The sequence below is a fragment of the Ambystoma mexicanum genome, chromosome 11, assembly GCF_040938575.1.
Source record: "Ambystoma mexicanum isolate Mex_15411 chromosome 11, UKY_AmexF1_1, whole genome shotgun sequence".
Classification (NCBI taxonomy): Eukaryota; Metazoa; Chordata; class Amphibia; order Caudata; family Ambystomatidae; genus Ambystoma; species Ambystoma mexicanum.
Window position 1 is genome coordinate 405,161,266 of NC_090934.1, and position 20,480 is coordinate 405,181,745.

The 20,480-nt window shown below is 48.7% G+C and overlaps 1 protein-coding gene across 6 annotated transcripts in view; it reads left to right on the plus strand.

Moving 5' to 3' along the window:
• The window catches only part of LRP4 (LDL receptor related protein 4), a 565,328-nt gene that overhangs the window by 84,461 nt on the left and 460,387 nt on the right, over nucleotides 1–20,480 (plus strand). For all 6 annotated transcript variants that reach the window (XM_069623191.1, XM_069623193.1, XM_069623192.1 and 3 more), the window contains exon 2: nucleotides 2,399–2,548. In XM_069623191.1, the coding sequence (XP_069479292.1) occupies nucleotides 2,399–2,548 (150 nt within the window). The remainder of the gene's footprint in view (nucleotides 1–2,398; nucleotides 2,549–20,480) is intronic.

Below are 20,480 nucleotides of genomic sequence, written 5' to 3' on the forward strand. Positions count from 1 at the left end.
TTTTTCCTTTTTGTATGAAAAATTGAAATACTCGCAGTAACATGTAATATATATTTGGCATTACAATTTTCGACCACTCCTCCCAGTAAACATGATGATTGCGAGGAACTTGTCTGCATGTGAAAAAAGAAAAATGTTGCTCTTCGGCAATGCTTGTTTTACTGTCGGTCTTGCACTTAAAAGTCCATCCAAAAATTACTGAAAGTGGCTTAATGGGATTGGGCAAGACAACAAGAGAAATTACAGCAGTATTAGGTCTATGAGCACTGAGAGCAGCAATTAGAACAGCACCATACTACACTATCTAATTATATTCCCTGACCAGGAAGTGGCATGACGTATCCCAGATTCCGACTTAATCTTCTGTGCACCTTGGACACAATGGGGCCTCGTAGTGGTTTTCTACCCTGTGACGGAATGCGCAGACTCTGTGCACTTAGTAGTGGAACATGGAAACATCTTAGATTGTCCAAAAACTGCCTGATGATAGGGTACGTTGTTTGGGTATATACCTAAAAGATATGGAAACGGAGCAGCGTGAAATATTGTGGAATCGTCGGTTTGAGGGAAGAGACAATTCCATTGACATTGCACTGGCTTACTTTATCAAAGTACTGTTAGAAGAATTGTAATTACTCTGCAAGGGTTTTGAAACCAAATCGCAATAATAAAACCACCTTAAGAGTAAAATTGAGCAGGGCGGGTTTGCTAACTGAGAAGATTTCGACCTTTAGAGGCCTTAAACAAGGCTGCCCTTTAGCACTTGCCCTGTTCAACCATTACATCTCAGATTTGGGGTTGACCTTAGATCAAGCAGGTGTTTTTCCACCCAGAGTAAATGGGACTCCAGTGGGCCATCTACTATATGCTGATGATTTGGTACTTATGAACCAGGCACCCATCAGATTTCAGCGTAAAATGGCTAAGCTGGAGGAGTACGTTGGAAACGACGAACTGGCTGTTAATACCATCAAAACAAAGTTTCTGGTCCTAGATAAGCCAAAATCGAGAGCAGGAGTATGGTTCCAATGGTATCTTGGCACTTTAAGAGTTGAACAAGTGGAGTCATTTAAGCATTTGGATGTATGTATAAACGCAAGTAAGATCAAGGCCAAGTCAGTGGACCAAATGAGGAACAGGGCTCTAATGTGTGCAGCCCAAGCTGGGATCCTTAGTAGGCAGTTCTGCCGCTTCTCGATTATACCTTTGTTGGATTTCTATAAATTAAATGTAACATCAGCCCTATCTTGTGGCTCAGAGTTCTTGTATTTCATCCGCGAAACAATTTGGCCTTTAGTAGAAGGCCTGTTTTGGAGAAGAGTTTTGGGCCTCCGGAAATCAATACCAATACAAGTGATTAGGAGAGAACATTAATTTCGCTAAGGGGTATAGTGGAGTGGAAGATCGTGTCACTGTTTAGGAAGTGTGCCTTGGAAAATACCCCTTTAGTATTGCAACTAATTAAAGATGAAAAGACAACAGGAAGGTCCAAGCTTCTGTGGCGATGAGAACTCCACTGTGCAGGGCTCTTGGAAAAAGCCTCTTCCAACATGGAAGATATGAGAGGGAATCCAACAAAAGTCAAGGATAAACTGGAGAGCAGATTGGATTGAGACTTTGGAGGAGGCCAGCAGCTTTAAGTTATTTTATTTTATAAACACAAGCGGAGGGATGTGGGTTCTCTCCCAAGAATCTAATTAAATTCCCGAATAGCACATACAGAGCTCAGTTTGAGACTAGGGTTCAATCTGTACCCGTCGGGGGGAGGTTCTGGCGGCAAGTACCAGCAAAGGAATTGAAAAGCAAAATGCTGGTTCTGTAAACAAGAGGGAACAGGCCATCGATTGGCCACTTATTCCTGTTCTGTAGATGCTTGATGGACTTAAGAACTAGGCTGTTAGCAGGCTTTTTAGATAGAACAAAAACCTTGACACATGAAGAATGGTGGAAGCTCTAGTTAAGTGGGGAATGTTTCTCATTGATCTTTGCAGCAATTCATTTTTTTAAAGAAGATTTTTGAGAAAACCTTGAGGATTTTCTGTTTCTCCTGAGGATTTTATTAGAGACTGAATGGCCTTTCTGTTTTTTATAATTATTCTTTAGGGACAATGTGTATGACGTAGTAGGATGTTTGTTTAATGTTGTTTTGTATTGCTTGTTTTGCTAAAAGGTTTGTAGAGCCAATATTGCAAATAACATTTTTTTTGTAAATGGCGATTAACTAATGCTTTAATGTTTTATATTTGTCGTTCCATATTTGAGAATTGTAATTACTCTGTAAGGGTTTGGAAACCACATCCCAATAATACAAAAAATTAAACGGCCACGTGTGTTAAATGTACTGTAAGGTGAGTGTGCGAGTATCGGCTGACCTTTAATCTCCTCTCTCTCCCTGCAGTTATTGTAAATGGCAGCACCGAGTGTGCATGTGGGCGGAACCACTTCACGTGCGCGGTGAGTGCCTTCGGCGAATGCACGTGCATCCCAGCGCAGTGGCAGTGCGATGGCGACAACGACTGCGGGGACCACAGCGACGAAGATGGCTGCAGTAAGGCTGGGGGGGGGGGGTTGGGGGTGTGGCGCATGTACTTGTCTTTGTGAGGAGACTGCGTTTACGGTGGAGGAATTTGTGTGTGCGTCACCTGTGTGTGAGTGTTTTTGACTAGGAGGCATCTGTATGTTTTGGGCAGGCTTTGTGTGTCCTGCCATGCGGCCTTGTGCTGGCATGCACGTATGAAGCCATGGGTACGGTTCAGGTCTTGGCGGTAGGAGGTGCGGGGGGGGGGGGCGGCGTAAAAGTGCAGAATTGCTGGAGTGCATCGGGGCTTAGGGACCGGCGTTTGGAGTTTGAGGGCAAATGGAAGGGGTTTCGCACCGGGGCTCTACATTGAAGCCTCCCACACTCTCTTACAGGGTTGGACTGGGCCAAAAGGACTGGGCAGCAAACGAGTGGCCTACATTCGCGATCTGCACCCTGCGATTTTTTTTTCTTCAAAAAAGTAGTAGTCTTTTTGTGGCAATGTTTGGAGCGTTTCTGGCAGGTAGTGGTGGTGGTTTTAAAAGCACATTGGGCAACGCTACCAGATGCACACGAATCCAAGTCGTGAAAATGTCCCCTATTGGAGCACAAAAGTGGCCCACAACACCGTTGGGAAGGCCAGTGTCTCATAATGGCCCCGTACCTTGTAATCCAGTGTATGTGTTTCGCAGGCCTGCCTCCCTCCGCTGCCTGTTTTTTGGTGCCTGATTTAAATCCCTCTTCCACCACTTTTTTTTATATTCACCTGTTCATCCTCCTTCGAAAAAAGTAGACTTATTTTGACTTTAAAATATTGTCATAAACGAATGTGACGGCCCCTTATTTTTCCTTAAATCTGGCGCTGTCTTTCTCATCGAGGGGACGAGAGGAGGGTTGGATCCCAGATCAAAAATCGAGGGATCCCAAGGTCACCCCAATGTTTTGTGAATCCCGTTCGTTCGTGCTTTATTTCGGTGATTGCCAGTACAGATAATACACAGTACAACCAAATATAAAACCATCAACAACAGCCATAAGAATGATGAGAACAATTAATACTCATTACTAGGCAAATCGTCAAGGTATGGTACGAAAATATTCTGTGATTCTACCGGCATGGGTATACATTAGTCTTAATGAAATAGAATCTTGGCAGAGTGCGGACGTGCAACCACTAGAACGACCTACTGTTCCACTAAGGCATGAACACATGGTTCACAATAGTATCTTTGCAAAGTGCCAAAAGTGCCAAAAGGTGCATTGGATGCTAGTGCAACAGGAAAGATCCAGCATGGTCATAAAGTGCAATGCATGAGAAATAAAATACAGACAGAATCTCAGCCATGGGTCTTGTTCAAGCTAACCGTTTCTACCCTCGGTCTCCAAGGGTTCTAATAATAATGGAATCAAAGAGAGCACAGCTCACGTGTGCACTACCATTCTGTAGGGCTCTCGCCAGCCCGCTCAGATCGACGGACCATGATTAGATGACCTTCTCCAAGCCGTCGTTAGATGGCAACCCATTGTAAAACTTGCGAGGCTATCTTTCGTCGCTAGGCACAAGGCCATAGCCTCAGCAGTGCTAGTAACTCGGCATGCCCTGAAGAGAGGCTTCAGAGATCCTCGTCTCAGAGCTCCATAGCATGGGCAAGGCAGGACAAAGTGGACCCTGTCTGCAATTGCACCAGGACAGAACGGCCATACTCGAGAGGTTTTATGGTTCCCCTTACTCTGTAAGGCCGTCAATGGGAGAATGCCCATACAGGCTTTGATGAACAAAGATCTCATTTGTATTGGGTACATGAGATCTAAATATTCTGCATAAACCACGGTCTGTTTTAACAACCAATATCTTAAGAACTGTCTGGAACAGGCCAGCCCCAAACAATTTCATCATCCCTTATTCCCGTAAGAGCAGTAACAATGCAAGACTTGGAATCGCTGCCAATGGTATCAGGATTAGTCCAGTAGTCCTTAAATCCAAAAGTTCGAAACTCTTTCTTTCGGGTCCAAAACAAAGGTAAGTGCATGACTCCTTCCTGTGACATGACATCCCTCACGGCCTGTCTGTACTTACTCTTCATTGGTCCAGACCCGTATCCAATAGTATCCAATGGCTTGCCCGTACAAACTACGTCAATGGGCCACAAATTCAATTCAAGGCTGACCGGTAAATTAGGTGCACAGATGTGTAGACCCAGAAGATTCTTCATAAATGTATTCTCTATCACTGCCAGAGGCGCACTATTGGTCCCGCCCCAGAGCTCTGCACCATAGAGGGCTGCCTGCCTGGGCTTTCTATGCCTCTGGAGCAATCCTCACAGCCCCCTCCCCCTATGCTCTTTGGTACATTTTGCAAGGACGTCACTGTACCTTGCAAGTATCAGACCAGCTTTCTCCAACTGCTCCTTTCAAGTACAGTCCTCTTTTATTCCTATTCCTAGATAGTCCTAGGCAGCGACCTGTTTGATCGGTCCATCTGCCAGGACAAGCCTAATTCTAGGGTGTTTTTTTTTCCCCTGTTCCCTCACGGAACCATTGCCTTGGTCTTTGGACGTTAATGGACAAGCCGTTCGTCTGGCAGAAGCCGGCAAAAATGTCCAGCGGGTGATGCCAGTTTCATTAGTGTCAGTGAAAGCAGGACCGGGTAATCGGCAAACATAAGGATTGGAATCCTATTGCATGCAAGCGAGGGTGCATCTGTCGAACGTTCAGTTTTTTCACAAAACAGCAGGTGAGCCAGCACGCAACCCTATCAGACCCCCATTTCTATTTCCACTGTATCGGACATAGCACCATCGACCCCCCCCCCTTCCTGACCCCCTCCCATGCAGTGACTTTATGGCATTCTTTCCTTCCATTGATTGGGGAGCATGGACTGTGGGCATTCTTTGCGCAGGATTTGCGGCGTTGCATATTTATTTCTGGTTGTTGACATGCCTTGCAAGCCCAGTTCCTAAGCTAGACTGTACTCTGCTTTCAGTCTCCATTTACCCCCTCAAATAAAAAACCACTGAGCACTTCCACAGGGAGTCTTAAGAAATGACCACTGCATCATTGTCAAACAGGTGTTCTGCGTCCGACTGGGGGTGGATTAGCAGAGGGAAAACGCGTGAATAAGCAGCTAATCAAAAAGCTTGGAAACATGTTGCCCAGGACATTAAAAAAAGGAGGATCATGATTTCCGCGCTGGCCCTTGAACGATCAAGAGAAAATTGGGACTCTTCTACGTTGAATGGATTGAGAAGGTTGCGTTCATTCCTGGAAGCACCAAGGAGACATGCCAGGGTCAGTGCCAGGCATTAGTCCCATATTTGGGATTTGGCAGATTTATGAGAAGAGCCAGGGTCATGCCTATGTATGGGAGGTGGCAGGAGACAGATATGTGTATGGAGAGGTGCCAGGGCTCAGTACACTGGATGAGAGATGCGAGAGGGGTCAGCATCTTGGCTCAGAGAAGCAAAGGGTTGATAAAAATGGTTAAGTGCAAGGTGCCCTGGATCAGCAACATGGATGAAGGGTACCAGAGGTCTGTCGGGGTCAGCACAGTTGATGAGGCACCTGGGCTCACTCCACCATACAAGAGCTGCTAGTGGCCAATACAAGGATTTGCCAGTGGCCAGCACCAGGGATGAGAGGTGCCAGGGGTTCAGCACCACCGGTGTGGTGTGGGTCGTCGGCACACAGCGGGATGCCGGGCGTCAGTGCCATGATGAGGCGTCGGGGGTCAGTCGGTTTTCTGGAAGAATTGCCCTTCACTGTAGGAGCGACACATTGGGCCTCTGGTACTCTCTGAAAGTGGGGCTGTTTACTGCTCGGTCTCAGTTACTCACTCAAGAAACAGTCCTGAGGGTTATTCTATCTTGTGTGTGCTACGCATAAAACCCAGCTGTCAGCTCTTTTCATGGTGGTTTCTGAGTGGGGCGCTCCTTAAATGTGCTTTTAATGCTACAAAAAGGGAATACTGTGCGTTGATCTCTGTAAAACGTCTGGTTACAAATAATGCTACCAAATGTTTTGCCACGCGGGAGAACAGATTTGTGATGGGAAGGTGCCTGTCCTTGCAGAGAGCCTTTGAGAAGGGATGTACGTGAATATTTCGTTATCGAAAATCGCAAATTCGAAATGTCCGTAACGAAATAATCACGTACATGACCCCTGCCCGCTATCCCCCCACTCTGCACCCCCCTACCCTTAAATGTACCTCCTGCTCCTCACTCACCTTCTGTTCGTCTGCATGGCTCCTTCCCTGCGATGCGAGTTCCATCTCCCCATCAAGGGGTGGACTTCTGCTGCAGGGTCTATTTTTTTATTTATTGTTTATTTAAAATCTTTTTTGTCCCCCTCTTTACTTTCAATGGAAGCTGGGACTCCCCTACACCGCAACCCCCACTCCATGATCGACAATATTGTTTGACGTTTTTTTCTTCCAGTGCCAAATTCAGCATTTTGGGCCGTTGATTTTTTTCCGACATTTTCTGTGACACACTCTGAGAAGCAATGAGTACAGGGGGATACTGTGTAAAGCGAGACACTGCAGGATTGCGACACACTCTGAGAAGCAATGAGCACAGGGGGATACTTTGTAAAGAGAGACACTGCAGGATTGCGACACACTCTGAGAAGCAATGAGGACAGCGGGATACTGTGTAAAGCGAGACACTGCAGGATTGCGACACACTCTGAGAAGCAATGAGGACAGCAGGATACTGTGTAAAGCGAGACACTGCAGGATTGCGACACACTCTGAGAAGCAATGAGGACGGGGATACTGTGTAAAGCGACACACTGCAGGATTGGCAGCTCACTTTACTATCGTAACATAGGAATTTGGGACCAAGCAGTCCCTGGTATTGTGGTTTAATATTCCTAAAATGGCCTCCATGACCAGGGCAATACTCCAAAAGTGACCTTCATGTCTTGGCACAATAGTCCGGATGAGGCCTGCATGACTGGCCGCAATACTCCAGAGGAGTCCTGGGCATAGTGCTCCACGTGTGGCCCTAAAACTGGGCACAATACTTGAGATGTGGTGCCCAACACAGGCTAGCCGTGACTTCTCACAATCCTTGTTTAGCGCAGCTCTGTGTACTCAAGCGCTTTGTCATAAGGGGCTGGAGTGTGGCTTCATTGCTAATGGTCATTGGGCAGTGCTTTCCTGATAAGGTGCTTGCACTGCAAAGCGATCGATTTCTGGGTTTTGGGTGAAGGTTTTTGTGGAATGCACCTGCTGGCATTATCTTTTTTTAAATTGTATATGGTTAGAAAAAACTTTACCATTCATCATTGAGAAAAAAGCAATACTAGACATAAATTAACGTTCACATTAAATTAAAATACAGTTGCGTGAAACAGTTTTATCATATTACATCCTATAACATTTAAAGATGCATCTAAAATTCTCAATCATTTTCTTCAAGTTTTCACAAAGTACAAAAGTAGAAAAATCAAACATCTTGAAAGCAAGAAGAAATACAACACTATACAACAGATTAAAACTTGCTTCCATCTAAGCTACGTTCTCCTGATTATCTAGCGGCCACCTAGCTTGAAAGAATTTAAGAAGCCTGCCACGGTGAGCCCGACAGACATTACATTGGCATTTAAACACCTCTTCCAGAGATTGCCGCTGTCTGCCCAATTTATTGAAAGCAGCAATTTCTTAAAATAACCCATTCTTTCTAAAGCGAGGGCAGAGCACTCCAGAAGAAATTGGCTTGTTTCTATATCCGTTGTTTCTTTACAAAAACGACAGTGGAACGCCCCACTAGAAATCAATGTTCATTTTAGCAGCAGCTCTCTAGTTGGGCACAAGTTCCATCTAAAACGCAACACAATTGCTCTATAGAAACGATTTGGGAACAAGTGCAGACAGGGAGCCACAATATCTCTCTTTTTTTTTAATGTTCGTGTGCCAGGTGGGACAAAGACGGATAATTGTGAAACTGATCAATTGTACCACTTCGGTCCGTTAAATAGAGGGCCTTTCACTTGATCAGGATTGGCTATCAAGGTCATTCCCATCTTGCTTGGCATCTTTCAGCAGTGTGGCACAGTGCTCTCTTAACCTTTCGATAAACGAAGAAGGTCCCACCTGACCCTGCTTCCCTTCCATACAAAGATGTATGTGGTTGTATACAGAATCCCTGGGAAATATGTTTATTTTACCAAAAAGGGACAGCAGTCTCAACTGGACCCAAACCTTCAGTGACAGAAGCCCTAATTCAAAGCACATTGCTGCAAGCGGGACAGCATTGGGCACCTTCCGAACCCGTCTCCAAAATATGGCCTTCCTTCTGTCCAACCAACCGTAGACGACTTTGGGCCACATTTCCATCCCAGAGATCAGTTTGAGGACAACTTGGCCTCCATGAAAATCGATCGCTGGTATAATAGAAAAGCCCTGCTTGACAGGGCGCAATACTCCAAAAGTGACCTTCATGTCTTGGCATAATAGTCTGGATGAGGCCTGCACGACTGGCCGCAATACTCTAGCGGTGTCCTGGACATTGTGCTCCACGTGTGGCCCTAAAACTGGGCACAATACTTGAGATGTGGTTCCCAACACTGGCTAGTCTTGACTTCTCACAATCCTTGTTTAGCGCTGCTCTGTGTACTGAAGCGCTTTGTCATAAGGAGATGGAGTGTGGCTGGAGTGCTTCCCTGAAAAGTTGCTTGTGATCTATTTCTGGGTTTTGGGTGAAGGTTTTTGGGGAATGCGCCTAGGGGCATTATAAGAGTTTAGTTGTTTGATCTATGGTTATGAATTCAGTATGCTTTAATGGGTTTTGGACCTATGTCAAAAATCGTCACATGATGCTTACAGGCGCATTTTCTGTTTGACTTGAAAAGAGAAGTGAGCTAATTCCATAGCTAGCCTTGAGAAAGCCTCGGCGGGCGTGCAGAAACAAGCCAGCAGCTACACACTTCACTGGTCTAACAAGTTATCATGGTGTCCGCGGGATTTGGTTTCAATTAATTGAAATAAAGTGCAAGGCAGGTTGTTTTGTTCTTCATCAGCCTTCTTGGAGCGCTGACAGTGCCCCATGTTTTTCTCCCCCATGCAGGGATGTAGACGTCTCTGTTGCTCGGATATGTTGGGGCTGTATCATGGATCCCGTTGTGGGCGAGACATGTTCTTCTAGGTGACGCTGCGCTGATACTGGCAGGTCGGTGCAGTGATTTCATAGTCCATGTGGGTGAGCTCCAGCGGTGCCAGGAGATTCTAGGTTACTTGGACACGGAAGATTAGGTGGGTATAGAGGTTAGCTCGTGACATTTGGTGTTGGTGATTCTCACTACTAACGGGCTGTCCAGGCAGCGTGTTGTGGTGGTGGACAGGTTTAAAAGAGAGGATGGAAGATTGTAGGCAGAGTGGTGGGATGTGCTGACAATGAAACGGATTAGTGTTATGTTCTTTTACTTTTCTTTCCAATCAGTTATTCTTTTTTGGTTGAAAAGAAAATCTGCTTTCATTTTAACTGTGATTTTCTTTGATTTGGCTTTGTTTGAATTTTGTTGCTCCTCCCTCCAGTGGAATAACTTTGCTGAAAATGTTGGGGGGGGGACATGACATCTGAAGAAAAGGTGCCCCAGCCAAATGAATGGGGACAAAATGGTGTGCCATGAAAGTTGGGGGGACAAACACCCCCGTGTCTCCCTAAAATGACGCCATGCCTCCCTCCCATTTGTCCGCTCTCGTTGCTCATCTCGGTTTTGAGTGCTGCTTCCTTCTGGCCTCTCCCTTCCACCAGCCTAACCTTCCCTCCAGCTCTGCCCACCGGCCTGTCCTTCTGTCTGTCCTCCCCTTACCTTCCACAATCTCGCTCTTGTGAGAAACCTGTGGCGTTTCTCCCAGGTTATTCCCAGGGAGCCTTTGTTCACGTGGCCAGGCGAGGGCCAGCGCTCTTGGATCCCAACCCTGGGGGCCGACGAGCGAGGGAGGATCGATCACCTGGGCAGGGGGTCATTGGAGACGGCGTAAAGAGCGTCCTTGGGCGAGACGCAGTATCCCATTTTTTCTGATGCACCCGTACCCGATATCCCAGCAGTATTTCTGAGATATTGGCACCAAAATCCCATTTCACCTCCAGTACTTTCCCTTACGGAAAAAAAGGAGGAGAAAACAGGGGAACTCAAGATTATCTCTAAACCCCAATACTGTCCTTAAAAACACCAGACAGCACCTCACTGCCCCTAAAACACCAGACAGCACCTCACTGCCCCTAAAAACACCAGACAGCACCTCACTGTCCCTAAAAACACCAGACAGCACCTCACTGCCTCTAAAAACACCAGACAGCACCTCACTGCCTCTAAAAACACCAGACAGCGCCTCACTGCCTCTAAAAACACCAGACAGCGCCTCACTGTCCCTAAAAACACCAGACAGCACCTCACTGTCCCTAAAAACACCAGACAGCACCTCACTGTCCCTAAAAACACCAGACAGCACCTCACTGCCCTTCAGAATCACTGCCGTCCTCCACACAGACATCATCCACTTATACCCAGGGGACAGGCCACTACGAACACGACAAACAAAACACCACAGGGCAACATGTAAACCCTTGAAAACCAAAACAGTTAAAATCCATGGCGTCAAAGTCCCTGCGCCAAACCCCAATGTGTCCCAGTAACGCCAAGCAAATAACTGCAAGGCAAGTAATTGTAAATGCAAATTGAATGAAAGTGACACAGCGCCAAAGTCCCCTGTGCCATACCCCCACCCACATGTCCACTTCAGCCAACCTGCAAAGAAAACATTGTGTAAAACAAACATTACAGTTTCCCATGGACCCCACATCCACGAGTCCATACTGAAAACCCAAAGGACATGTCCTAACAGCAGGCCACATACATATACACAACAACATTATATAAACCATAACAGGCCTTAAACTACTAACATTGACCCAGGAACCAAACCATATATTTACTAACCCAGAGGCCACAACATAAATACAACAGCATAAATAACGACACCGGCCTCCCCCAACACCTACCTCAGATTAGACATCGGGCTCCCTTAACGCCGCCACTTAGGGAGACCCCACAAGTCAGGATCGAGCTCCCGCAGCCGCCCTGCAACACTGCGGTCCATGTCACGACGTCCTTGCCAGACACCTCCGGTGCACAAGTAAACATGTCCTCTACTGATATCGCCTCTCCGCTCTTTTCCGCTGACCAGGGCACTCTGTTCTAAGTATCGCGCCCTTCGCGATAATAATCAAAATCCTCTTGGCCACATCCACCGACACTTCCCATGGGCAATGCTACCATAGCATGCGCCCCATGTAGTTCCGACACCACACTGGCGGCATGCACTGTCCATTTCCCTTCTGTTACGCGCAGCTGCACATGACCAGGGCCGACGATGCATTCCAAAGAAACATTGCTCTTCAGAGGAACGTTGCTGCCACGTACAACGCTGCGCTCCAACTTTACGTTGCGTTCCAGCAACGTCATCAAACATATTGCCAGCACCAAACGAGCAACATCAGTGGATCCACGCCCGCAACGAACCGCCATCACACCCGACTTCATGCCGATCGCACCTGGCCAAATGCGGATGGGTAAAACTGGCGATCCTCCTCCCGGCCGCTTCCTGCCTGTGCCGAACCAAAACAGCACCTCACTCGCTGACTGTCTCGACCACGGGACAGCTCCGCACCTCCTCCGAACACAGAAGGCCCCCTTCGTTTTGCCCCTCTGCTGCCTTAGCAACCGCCCAGATTGCAGGCTAGTGACGACCACACGCTGGGAATCCACGCCACACCTAGGACCCGAACCGGATCACCAATCTTAGTTTCTCCGGTAATGCTGTACCCGAAATACCTCATGGCCCCCATCCTGGACCCTGACCACGGACCTTCAATGTTCCTGCACCGCCTCACAGGACAATTACAGCACCACCTCCAGCTGCCACAACTGGACTCTCAGGATCCCTGACCTGGATCCTGAACTCGACCTCCGCTGCACCGCCCGGCCTGCAGCCTTCTACTGCTGGACAGATGTCTCCCAGGAAGGCAGCGCTTCTCATTTGCTGCCCCTTCCCAGCAGCACAGTAACCATCCTCGTCGCCAGTGAGGTCAACTCTGACTGCTTCTTCATAAAACCAAGACCAGAAGGTAAGTAGTTTACATGTAGGTTTATTCTCTTACTTCATAAGTAGAGAATGCACTGGGACATACATCCAGCCCAGCACATTAGGTCCATCTGACGCCAGTAGAACCCAGCACTCCAAACATCCATCAACATTCCACCCAGAGTCCCAGTGACATCATCACACCAACACTCCACCTAGAATGTCGGTGACATCACCAGACCATCATAACACTCACATCCATAATCAGGCCCAGCACAGATTATGACAGAACTCAAGATTATCTCTAAACTCCAATACAAATGTTGCCTCTCCACAACACTACAACTCCCATAATCCCATTCACCTATTGAAATCCACAAGAATTGGGACGAGGAAGAGGCAGATCAGAGACATGAGTATTACCCATAGGAATACATGGGCAATGGATTCCTATGGGCAGTCTCCATGTTGGCCCGATAATGAGGTCAGGCAGAGTCAGGCATGGAGGGACAACTACTCACACCTGACTCCAGTCAACTCTAGCTGGGAGTATAAAAGCAGCCGCCAGAAACAGCATTGTGAGCGAGTTGGGGATTCTGGAAGGTACCGGAGAGCAGGAGGAAGCCCTAGTGAGCTGGAGAGACCCTGGCAGACCTAGAGGAGGAGAACACAGCTCAAACACTGGCCCTGCTTCCAGAGGTAGATTGCAGTGTGGAGGAGGAAACTATATCTCCAGAAGGCAAGACCAGGGGCAGCTGGGGTTGCCTGGTGGTACCAACAGTTAAACTCCTCCCCTGGGCCAGGCAGCCAAACCCAGGTCTTTGTGGCAGAGGGAGAGACGCTGACCTCCTAGTAACATCCCCTTTTGGCTCCTGCAGCTCCCAATGATAGAAAATGCCATTTCGGGGAGCAACGAAGTGGGAGCAGAATCAGCCCAGTGTGTTCTGGGATTAGAAGTCCCAAAACCTTTTGCTGAGATTTTGAACTTTGGAAGGAGGCTCGAGCCTGGCGGAGGGAAGCTTTCTTGCTGAACTTTAAAAAGACGTCCGAGGAGCCAGACAGAGGGTGAACCTTGAGGAAGTTTAAGAAGGCTCCGAGCCCGACAGAGGAAGACCCAGTGGTGAAGAAAAAGATGCAAACAAAGCCTTCAATACAGCCAGTGAGTCAGAAGAAACTGTGCAAAACCGGTCTGTGTCAGGTTGCGAGCACAAAAGTGTGAAAAGACATCACTTGAACTGTTCATAAAGAACGGTTAAAAAGTTTAAAAGGAAGGGAAAAGACCAGCTGCAGAGTGCTCACGCGAGAGACTCCGGCTGGTCCTCCTTTTGTTGAAACTACTGATACCAGAAGACCTTTGGAGAAGGCCGTGTGAGATGTCAGAGTGGTCCTACAAGGGTCACATCAAATACCTTGTACAATCGAAAGTCTCTGACCCATTGCCAAGAGAAAGCTAGGGGAAGGTGTGAGAAACCTAAAGGTGTCTCCCTATCCAGTCCCCGGGATCTGTCATCCAGGTGGCCAGGCCACGGCCATCGCTTTTGGATCCAGTTCCTGGGGGTGGACTAGTGCGGCAGGTCACCTGGATGGGGAGGTCCTGGGGGAGTGGGAGTGGGACACACAGGTGAGACGCGGTATCCCCCTTCTTTGAACACCTTTCCCCCATCCTACCACATAGGATATTCCAAAACACTGCCCCCCCCTTTTCTGACTTGAACACTTTCGCACAACACGAAAGACAATGGACTAACACCAACGTCATTTACCTGACATGTCCCAATACAAGGGTCAGGCGAAGTCAGGCAATTGACCAGAATCACACACACCTGACAGCCTTTTGCCTTCCCCACAGGGATAAAAGGTGGAGCACAAGAGCACGAGAGCACAGGACGAGCAAGACAGACCGCACAATGTGAGGGCTAACTCAACCCGGCAGTTCAAAAGGAGGAGAAAGACGGTGCAAGTCGGGAGGATACCAAGGGGAGAAGTGACCTTGCCCTTATTGACAGAGACCTGTGAAACCTCAAGAGAAGGAATCATAAGACCACGAACAACAGCCAGCATGTGTTGCAGCAGATGTCAACGGTACCCGGGCGCCTCCTCCGCTCAAAGCCAAGCCGGGGAGAGACGCATGGTCCAATGGTAACGGCCTTGACTCTACAGACAAGAAAGCAAAACAGAAAACCGTTCATCACAGGTGAGTCGAGAGGAGAGCCGATACATTTCTTTTAACATTTTTTTAAAAAAACTGTTGAACGAAAGTAGCAATCGGCTAATTGAACTTTGAATAAACAAAGAACTATTGATATAAGAAAAGGGTAAAGCAAGCATAGCAGAACAGCACGCAGGTGTTCACTGGAGAAACTCTAGGCGATTACCCTGCTGCTGAACTACAGTTACCAGAAGGCCTTGGGAGAAAAGCGAGAAGAGGGGTCAAAGTGGTCACACAGGGGTCTTGTAAAATCCCTGTACAGTCGAAAGTCTTTGACCGACAGATGATTGTGAAGCGAAAGGGAAACGAATCCTGCATGTTTGAAAAGACTTGTAGGTGTAAGAGTCTAAAGTTTGATGAACAGTCTTTTGACGGGAGTGAACCCGGCAGAGGGATGTCAACAATGTACAAAGTGAAAATGTTTGGAAAGACATTGTGAACCCGAAGGAGGGAGGCTGACTATTGAAAAGGGATCAGAGCCCGAAAGAGGGAGATCCGGGGGTGGAAAGTCACCACCCAAAGTTCGCTGAGAAAGGAACTGTTTAATTGATTTGTCGAGTACGATTTATGAGGGGTCTTCACCCAGAAGAGGGGGGGCCAGGGTTGAAGCCGACACCCAAAGACATATGTGAAATAGAACTTTGTGTGTGTTTGTTGAAATTATCAGGCCCTCGAAGGCAAGAGACTGTTTATTGCAAAAGAGACTTAACCATCAAAGAACCTGATAGCTGGAACGGAACTGTCGCTTCGTGCTGGGAAAGCTCGAGTGTGTGCTGTGCTCATGAGATCCATCTTGTCCCGTGTTTAAAACGTGGCAAAGGGAGACCCCTGGCAATCACATCCTATCCCACACTTTTTCTATAATTGGTTGTAAGGATTTGGAAATGCTTTTTTTTCAGTGTAGGCCTTTTACTTTGACCAGACGCCACAAGGACGGCCTTATTTTTCATTTTATGGTCTAAGTTTGCTCCCATCTAAGATTTAGGTTTAGGTTAGGCGTTTTTCCACCCTGCATTTACAGTTTAATAAACACCAGTGAACTGTGATCACTTGTGTCTGTCTTTACTGTTGACACCATGAGTTCCTTACAGAGGGAACCCCCCCCCCTTTCTGAAGAGAATGTTCTGTAAACTGTGGCAAATGTGAACCCAACAGAAGGATGCTGGAAGAAAGGGGAAGGTAAATCCCACTTTCGAACGAGCCTAAGAGCAGTATTAAAGATGGCTGTGTGAACCCTATGGCGGAACGGCAAAGGGAAAGCTAATGAGAGTGATTCGCACATTGTGATAAAGTAGTAGGAACTGTGTGTTGGCAAGAGTGAACCCGATGGAGGGATGTCCACAGGGGATTGTTTAAAATGACATTGAGACTTGTGAATGCAAGAGGTGAAATTGTTTGGAATCAAAGCCGTAGTGAACCCGACAGAGGGAGGCTAACATTACAGAAGGATCTGAGCCCGAAAGAGGGGTATCCCAGGGTGAAAAGCCATCACCCAACAAACAAACAGAAAGGAACTTTGTTTTGTTATTTTTTGATACATTAGGCCCTCGGAGGAAAAGACTTTTGCAGAAAGAGACTTAACCATTGAAGGTCTGGATATCGGCAAAAAGGACTGAATCCCTGTATTTGTTGAAAGGAACTTTTTGTTTTGTTATTTTGATACATCAGGCTCTCAGGTCAAGGGACTTCGGTTGAAAGAGACTTGACCACTGAGGATCCTGATATCGCTGAGAAGAACAATAGCCTTGTGCTGGGAAGCCCAGTTGTGTGCTGTGCTCAAGAGGCTCACCTTGCCCCGTGCTAAAAACGTGGGGAAAGGAGACCCTGGCTATAACATCCTGACATATTATTTGTGAACACTTCTTTCTCCAGCATGGGGTCTGGCATGGATTCACATGCTCATGAATATTCCCCGTCGTCAGGCTGGGAATCCTCGGTAAAGAGAAAATTAGTTTCAGTTTCGTTTCTGAACTGTCTTTCTACTAGTAACCTAACCAATCACTGATCTCTGGGTCATACTGCCCCCAGCCAATGACTGCCCTCTACCTAAGCCCCTCCTCTGGCAGCCATCTTCAGATTGTTACCGCATGTTCAAGTGTTGGGAGTCCTCGTGCTGTAGCTCTCGAGCTTTTACTGTTTTTTTTTTGTTTTTTCGAAGAGTTTACTCTTATATTTTCGGTCAATCGAGCCTCAAGCTCTACCTATTCTACTTCCGATCAACGGGGACCTGTTTTCAGAATTTTCAACGCCCCTCAAGGGCATCTTTTCATCGAGTTTCCACTTCTCGGAGGATTCCAGAAGATCTTTGAGGCCTACCCCTCGTGGACATAGCCCAGGACAAGGGAAGCATGACGCCTGTTGGATCCAAACTGTTCAGGAGCTGCCCTGGATGCAGACTACAGAACGTCTTTAAGGAGGATGGGCACTGTCGGTGCCTCTACTGCCTTCACAACGACAAATCGCACGTGGAGAAGGACTGTGCGCTTTTTAAGAACATGTCCGAACAGACAAAGAAGGATCGTCGTACTCGGCTCACCAACTGGTTGGAGGGGAACAGCCCAGCAGCAGGTGAGAAGAGGAAGAAGTCCGAGCGGTCTTCTAAGACCTTTGAGGGCGCTCTGGCGATGGGGGCCCAATAAAAGGCTAAGCACCGCGAGTCCACGGGCACTGGGAGCGCCGATCAGTCGGGCTCCTCGGCTGCCAGGCAGGGTGCATTATCACCAATGCCATCAACCACGAGCCAACGCTCTGGCTCAGTGAAGAGGAAGTCGGAGAACCCGGGTAAGCTTCAGGAGAAGCCCTGGTCGATCCCGACGGAGACAGCACGAGGGGGAGCGAGGCTGTGAACCTCCCCCCAAGGTGAGGGCCTCAGGCTCACCCAAGGTCATGAAGGCCCGGATTCAGCCAGCTAATGCCTCATTTGAAGGATTCGAAGCGGCCCTGGCAAAACCTACGGAGGCTTCCCCAGTGGAGACGGCTCCAGGGGCTAGAGTTTCCCTGCCACCCCGGAGGGAATCTTCTTTTCTACCTATCGAGAAGAGCCCTTTGAAACCCCAGCAGGAGAAAGCGGGGGGGGGGCGCACGGTAGACATAACGGACATGGATACCACCTCTCAGGATGAGTTGGCTAGCGTCCAAAGGATCCTGGACAGGAAGTCCGAAGAATCCAGGGCCCACGGGAAGGATCCCCACAAGGCCGACAAAGAGAGCAACGGGGGAGCCGATGAGGAGGATAGGGCCGCACAGGGCCCCACGCCCCAGCCTTCGGCCCCGTTGCAGCCGGTACCCGTACCAGGGGACAATTCAGGAGCGGTCTTGATGGCTATACAGGCCCTGTGTACGGAGATAAGGACAAGGATGGCCTTGCCCCCCACCCCCACTGATGACCCAGCGGAGCCTGGACCGTCGGGGAGCCCACCTAACAAGCGGAGACAAGTCCATCCTCCTCCCCCCTTCCAGCCTTCACCCCCATCCCCTCCTCCGAGGGATGAGACGGGGACAGAGATGGCGACAACGGGGACAGACGCAGGATCTGTGGCACTGGGCCGTCGCCCAAGGGATGTTTCTGGTACCCTCCCATCTGGCAGGAAAACTTCCTGTCGTGGAAGACAGCGTTTCTTGTGGCCATCACCTCCGCACTACAAGTGGAGAGATCCAGGCCCTCTCCTGTAAACCTCCATACCTGACATTCCATGAGACGAGGGTGGTGCTCAGGACGCACCCCTCCTTTATGCCCAAGGTGCCGTCGGACTTCCATCTCAACGAGCCTTTGGTGTTACCTGTTTTCTTCCTGTTGCCTTCGTCGCCGGCTGAGAGGACTTTGCACTTGCTAGATGTGGCTAGCGCGCTGAAGTTCTACGTGGACCGCACGAAGAGTTTTCGGAAGGCATCACTGCTGTTTGTGAATCTTGGACCTGTGAACCAAGAGAAGGCCCTCTCAAAGGCTTGCATTCCCAGATGGCTCTCTGGCTGCATCATGCACTGTCACCGGTTGGCAAACCGACCGTTGCCCGGCCATCCGAGAGCCCATTCAACCAGAGCGATCGCTGCTAACACGGCGTTCCTGTCTGGTGTGCCCCTGCTGGACATCTGCAGGGCTGCTACGTGGAGGTCAGCGCACACTTTCACAAGATTCTACTGCATCGACCGGGATTCCAGGGAGGAGTCCAGAGTCAGCCAGGCAGTGCTGCGCAACCTGTTCGCCTGAAGGTGAGCCTGGTAAGGAGGTAAGAGATGCTAAATGTTGAGTTGTTGAAATGCTTAATGTTGAGCCTTGCCACTTACCGTGGATGTGCATGTGTGTACTGCTATGTATTCTTGTATTCGTGAGCATGTGAATCCATGGCAGACCCCATGCTGGAGAAGGAGCAAGTTACTTACCTGTAACTGTTGTTCTCCAGCATGGGTCTGGCAACTAAGGACTGGCAATAGTTTTATTTTTATTTTTTTAGTATAGGCTCTTTTATTTGACAAGACGCCATTAGGACTGTTTTCTTATCTTTTGATGGCTAGCTACTAACGGGGTCACAATGATTTGTTCAGTGGCTGCCCTACAGGATTTTATCACGCTGAGTGGGAACAGGGAGGGTCTGCTATTCAGGCACCAGGACGCGCCGCTGCCTCAAAATTCCAGTTCAGGATGATTTTCCAGAAATCCATTAAAGCAGCAGGCGTGGATCGGGAGAGGGGGCATGCAGGGATAAGCAAAGTGTGCAACATCGTGACAAAACATAGGGCTGCACATCGGTGGCCCGTGCCGAATTTGGTTATCCTGCACATTGGGGGAAAGGACCCGGTGCCCATGGGGTGAAAGAAACAAGTAGCACTGGTCTCGCTTTTCGGGTGGATGGGCAGGTTTTGCCCACAGGCCATGATCACTTGGTCAGAAATACTCCGAAGGACAGGATGGGGAGTTCCAGGCACGGCAAGACCCCTTAACATATCAGCAAGAAAACTGAACAATGAACAGTTGGCAGGAGACTGGGGGTGGCTGCGTGTGGTAGCCAATGTACGGGTGACAGGGGCAGAGAATGTGCATTGCGGTGGCATTTACTTGTCAAACCAGGGACCAGATTTATTATTTGCGAACTTTATGGGACTAATACGCACAACGCAAGCTGTGGGGAGGACCGGTTGGTCGACGGTCCTGTGGCAGGTGGGGGTGGACCATGTGGTCATTGATTTACCCCTCCCGGGGGGATCTTGAGGCCGGTATGGCGCAGTGGCGAGGGCATGGTATGCCTCTCACTGGGTTGTTTTTGACCAGCGGGGGTCCAATGGGGAGGTGGCCAAAGGGAGGGGTCAGGAGGCGAAAGGTGTTGGAAAAGAGAAGGGTGCCTATGGCGGGGAGGTCCGCAGCAATGAAGGGGGATCTATTCACTGAACAGCACCCAGGGACTGAAGGACATCATGAAGGAGGTCATCTCGCAGGCGGTGTCTCCCCAGCACCCTCCTCTGGGTACACCTCCCGTTCCCTCTGCGCTCCCAGTTCTGATGCCAGCCCCTCCACCGGTTCAGACCCCTCAGGTTTTTCTGAACCCCCCCAACCTCCTCCACTACCACATCCCTCAACAGCCTTTGGACCTGTCTGTGGCTCCAGAACTGGGAGGGGATTCCTGCCGGCACCTGTGTCCCAGAGCTCGGATTGCCCTTGGTCTGTAAAAAAA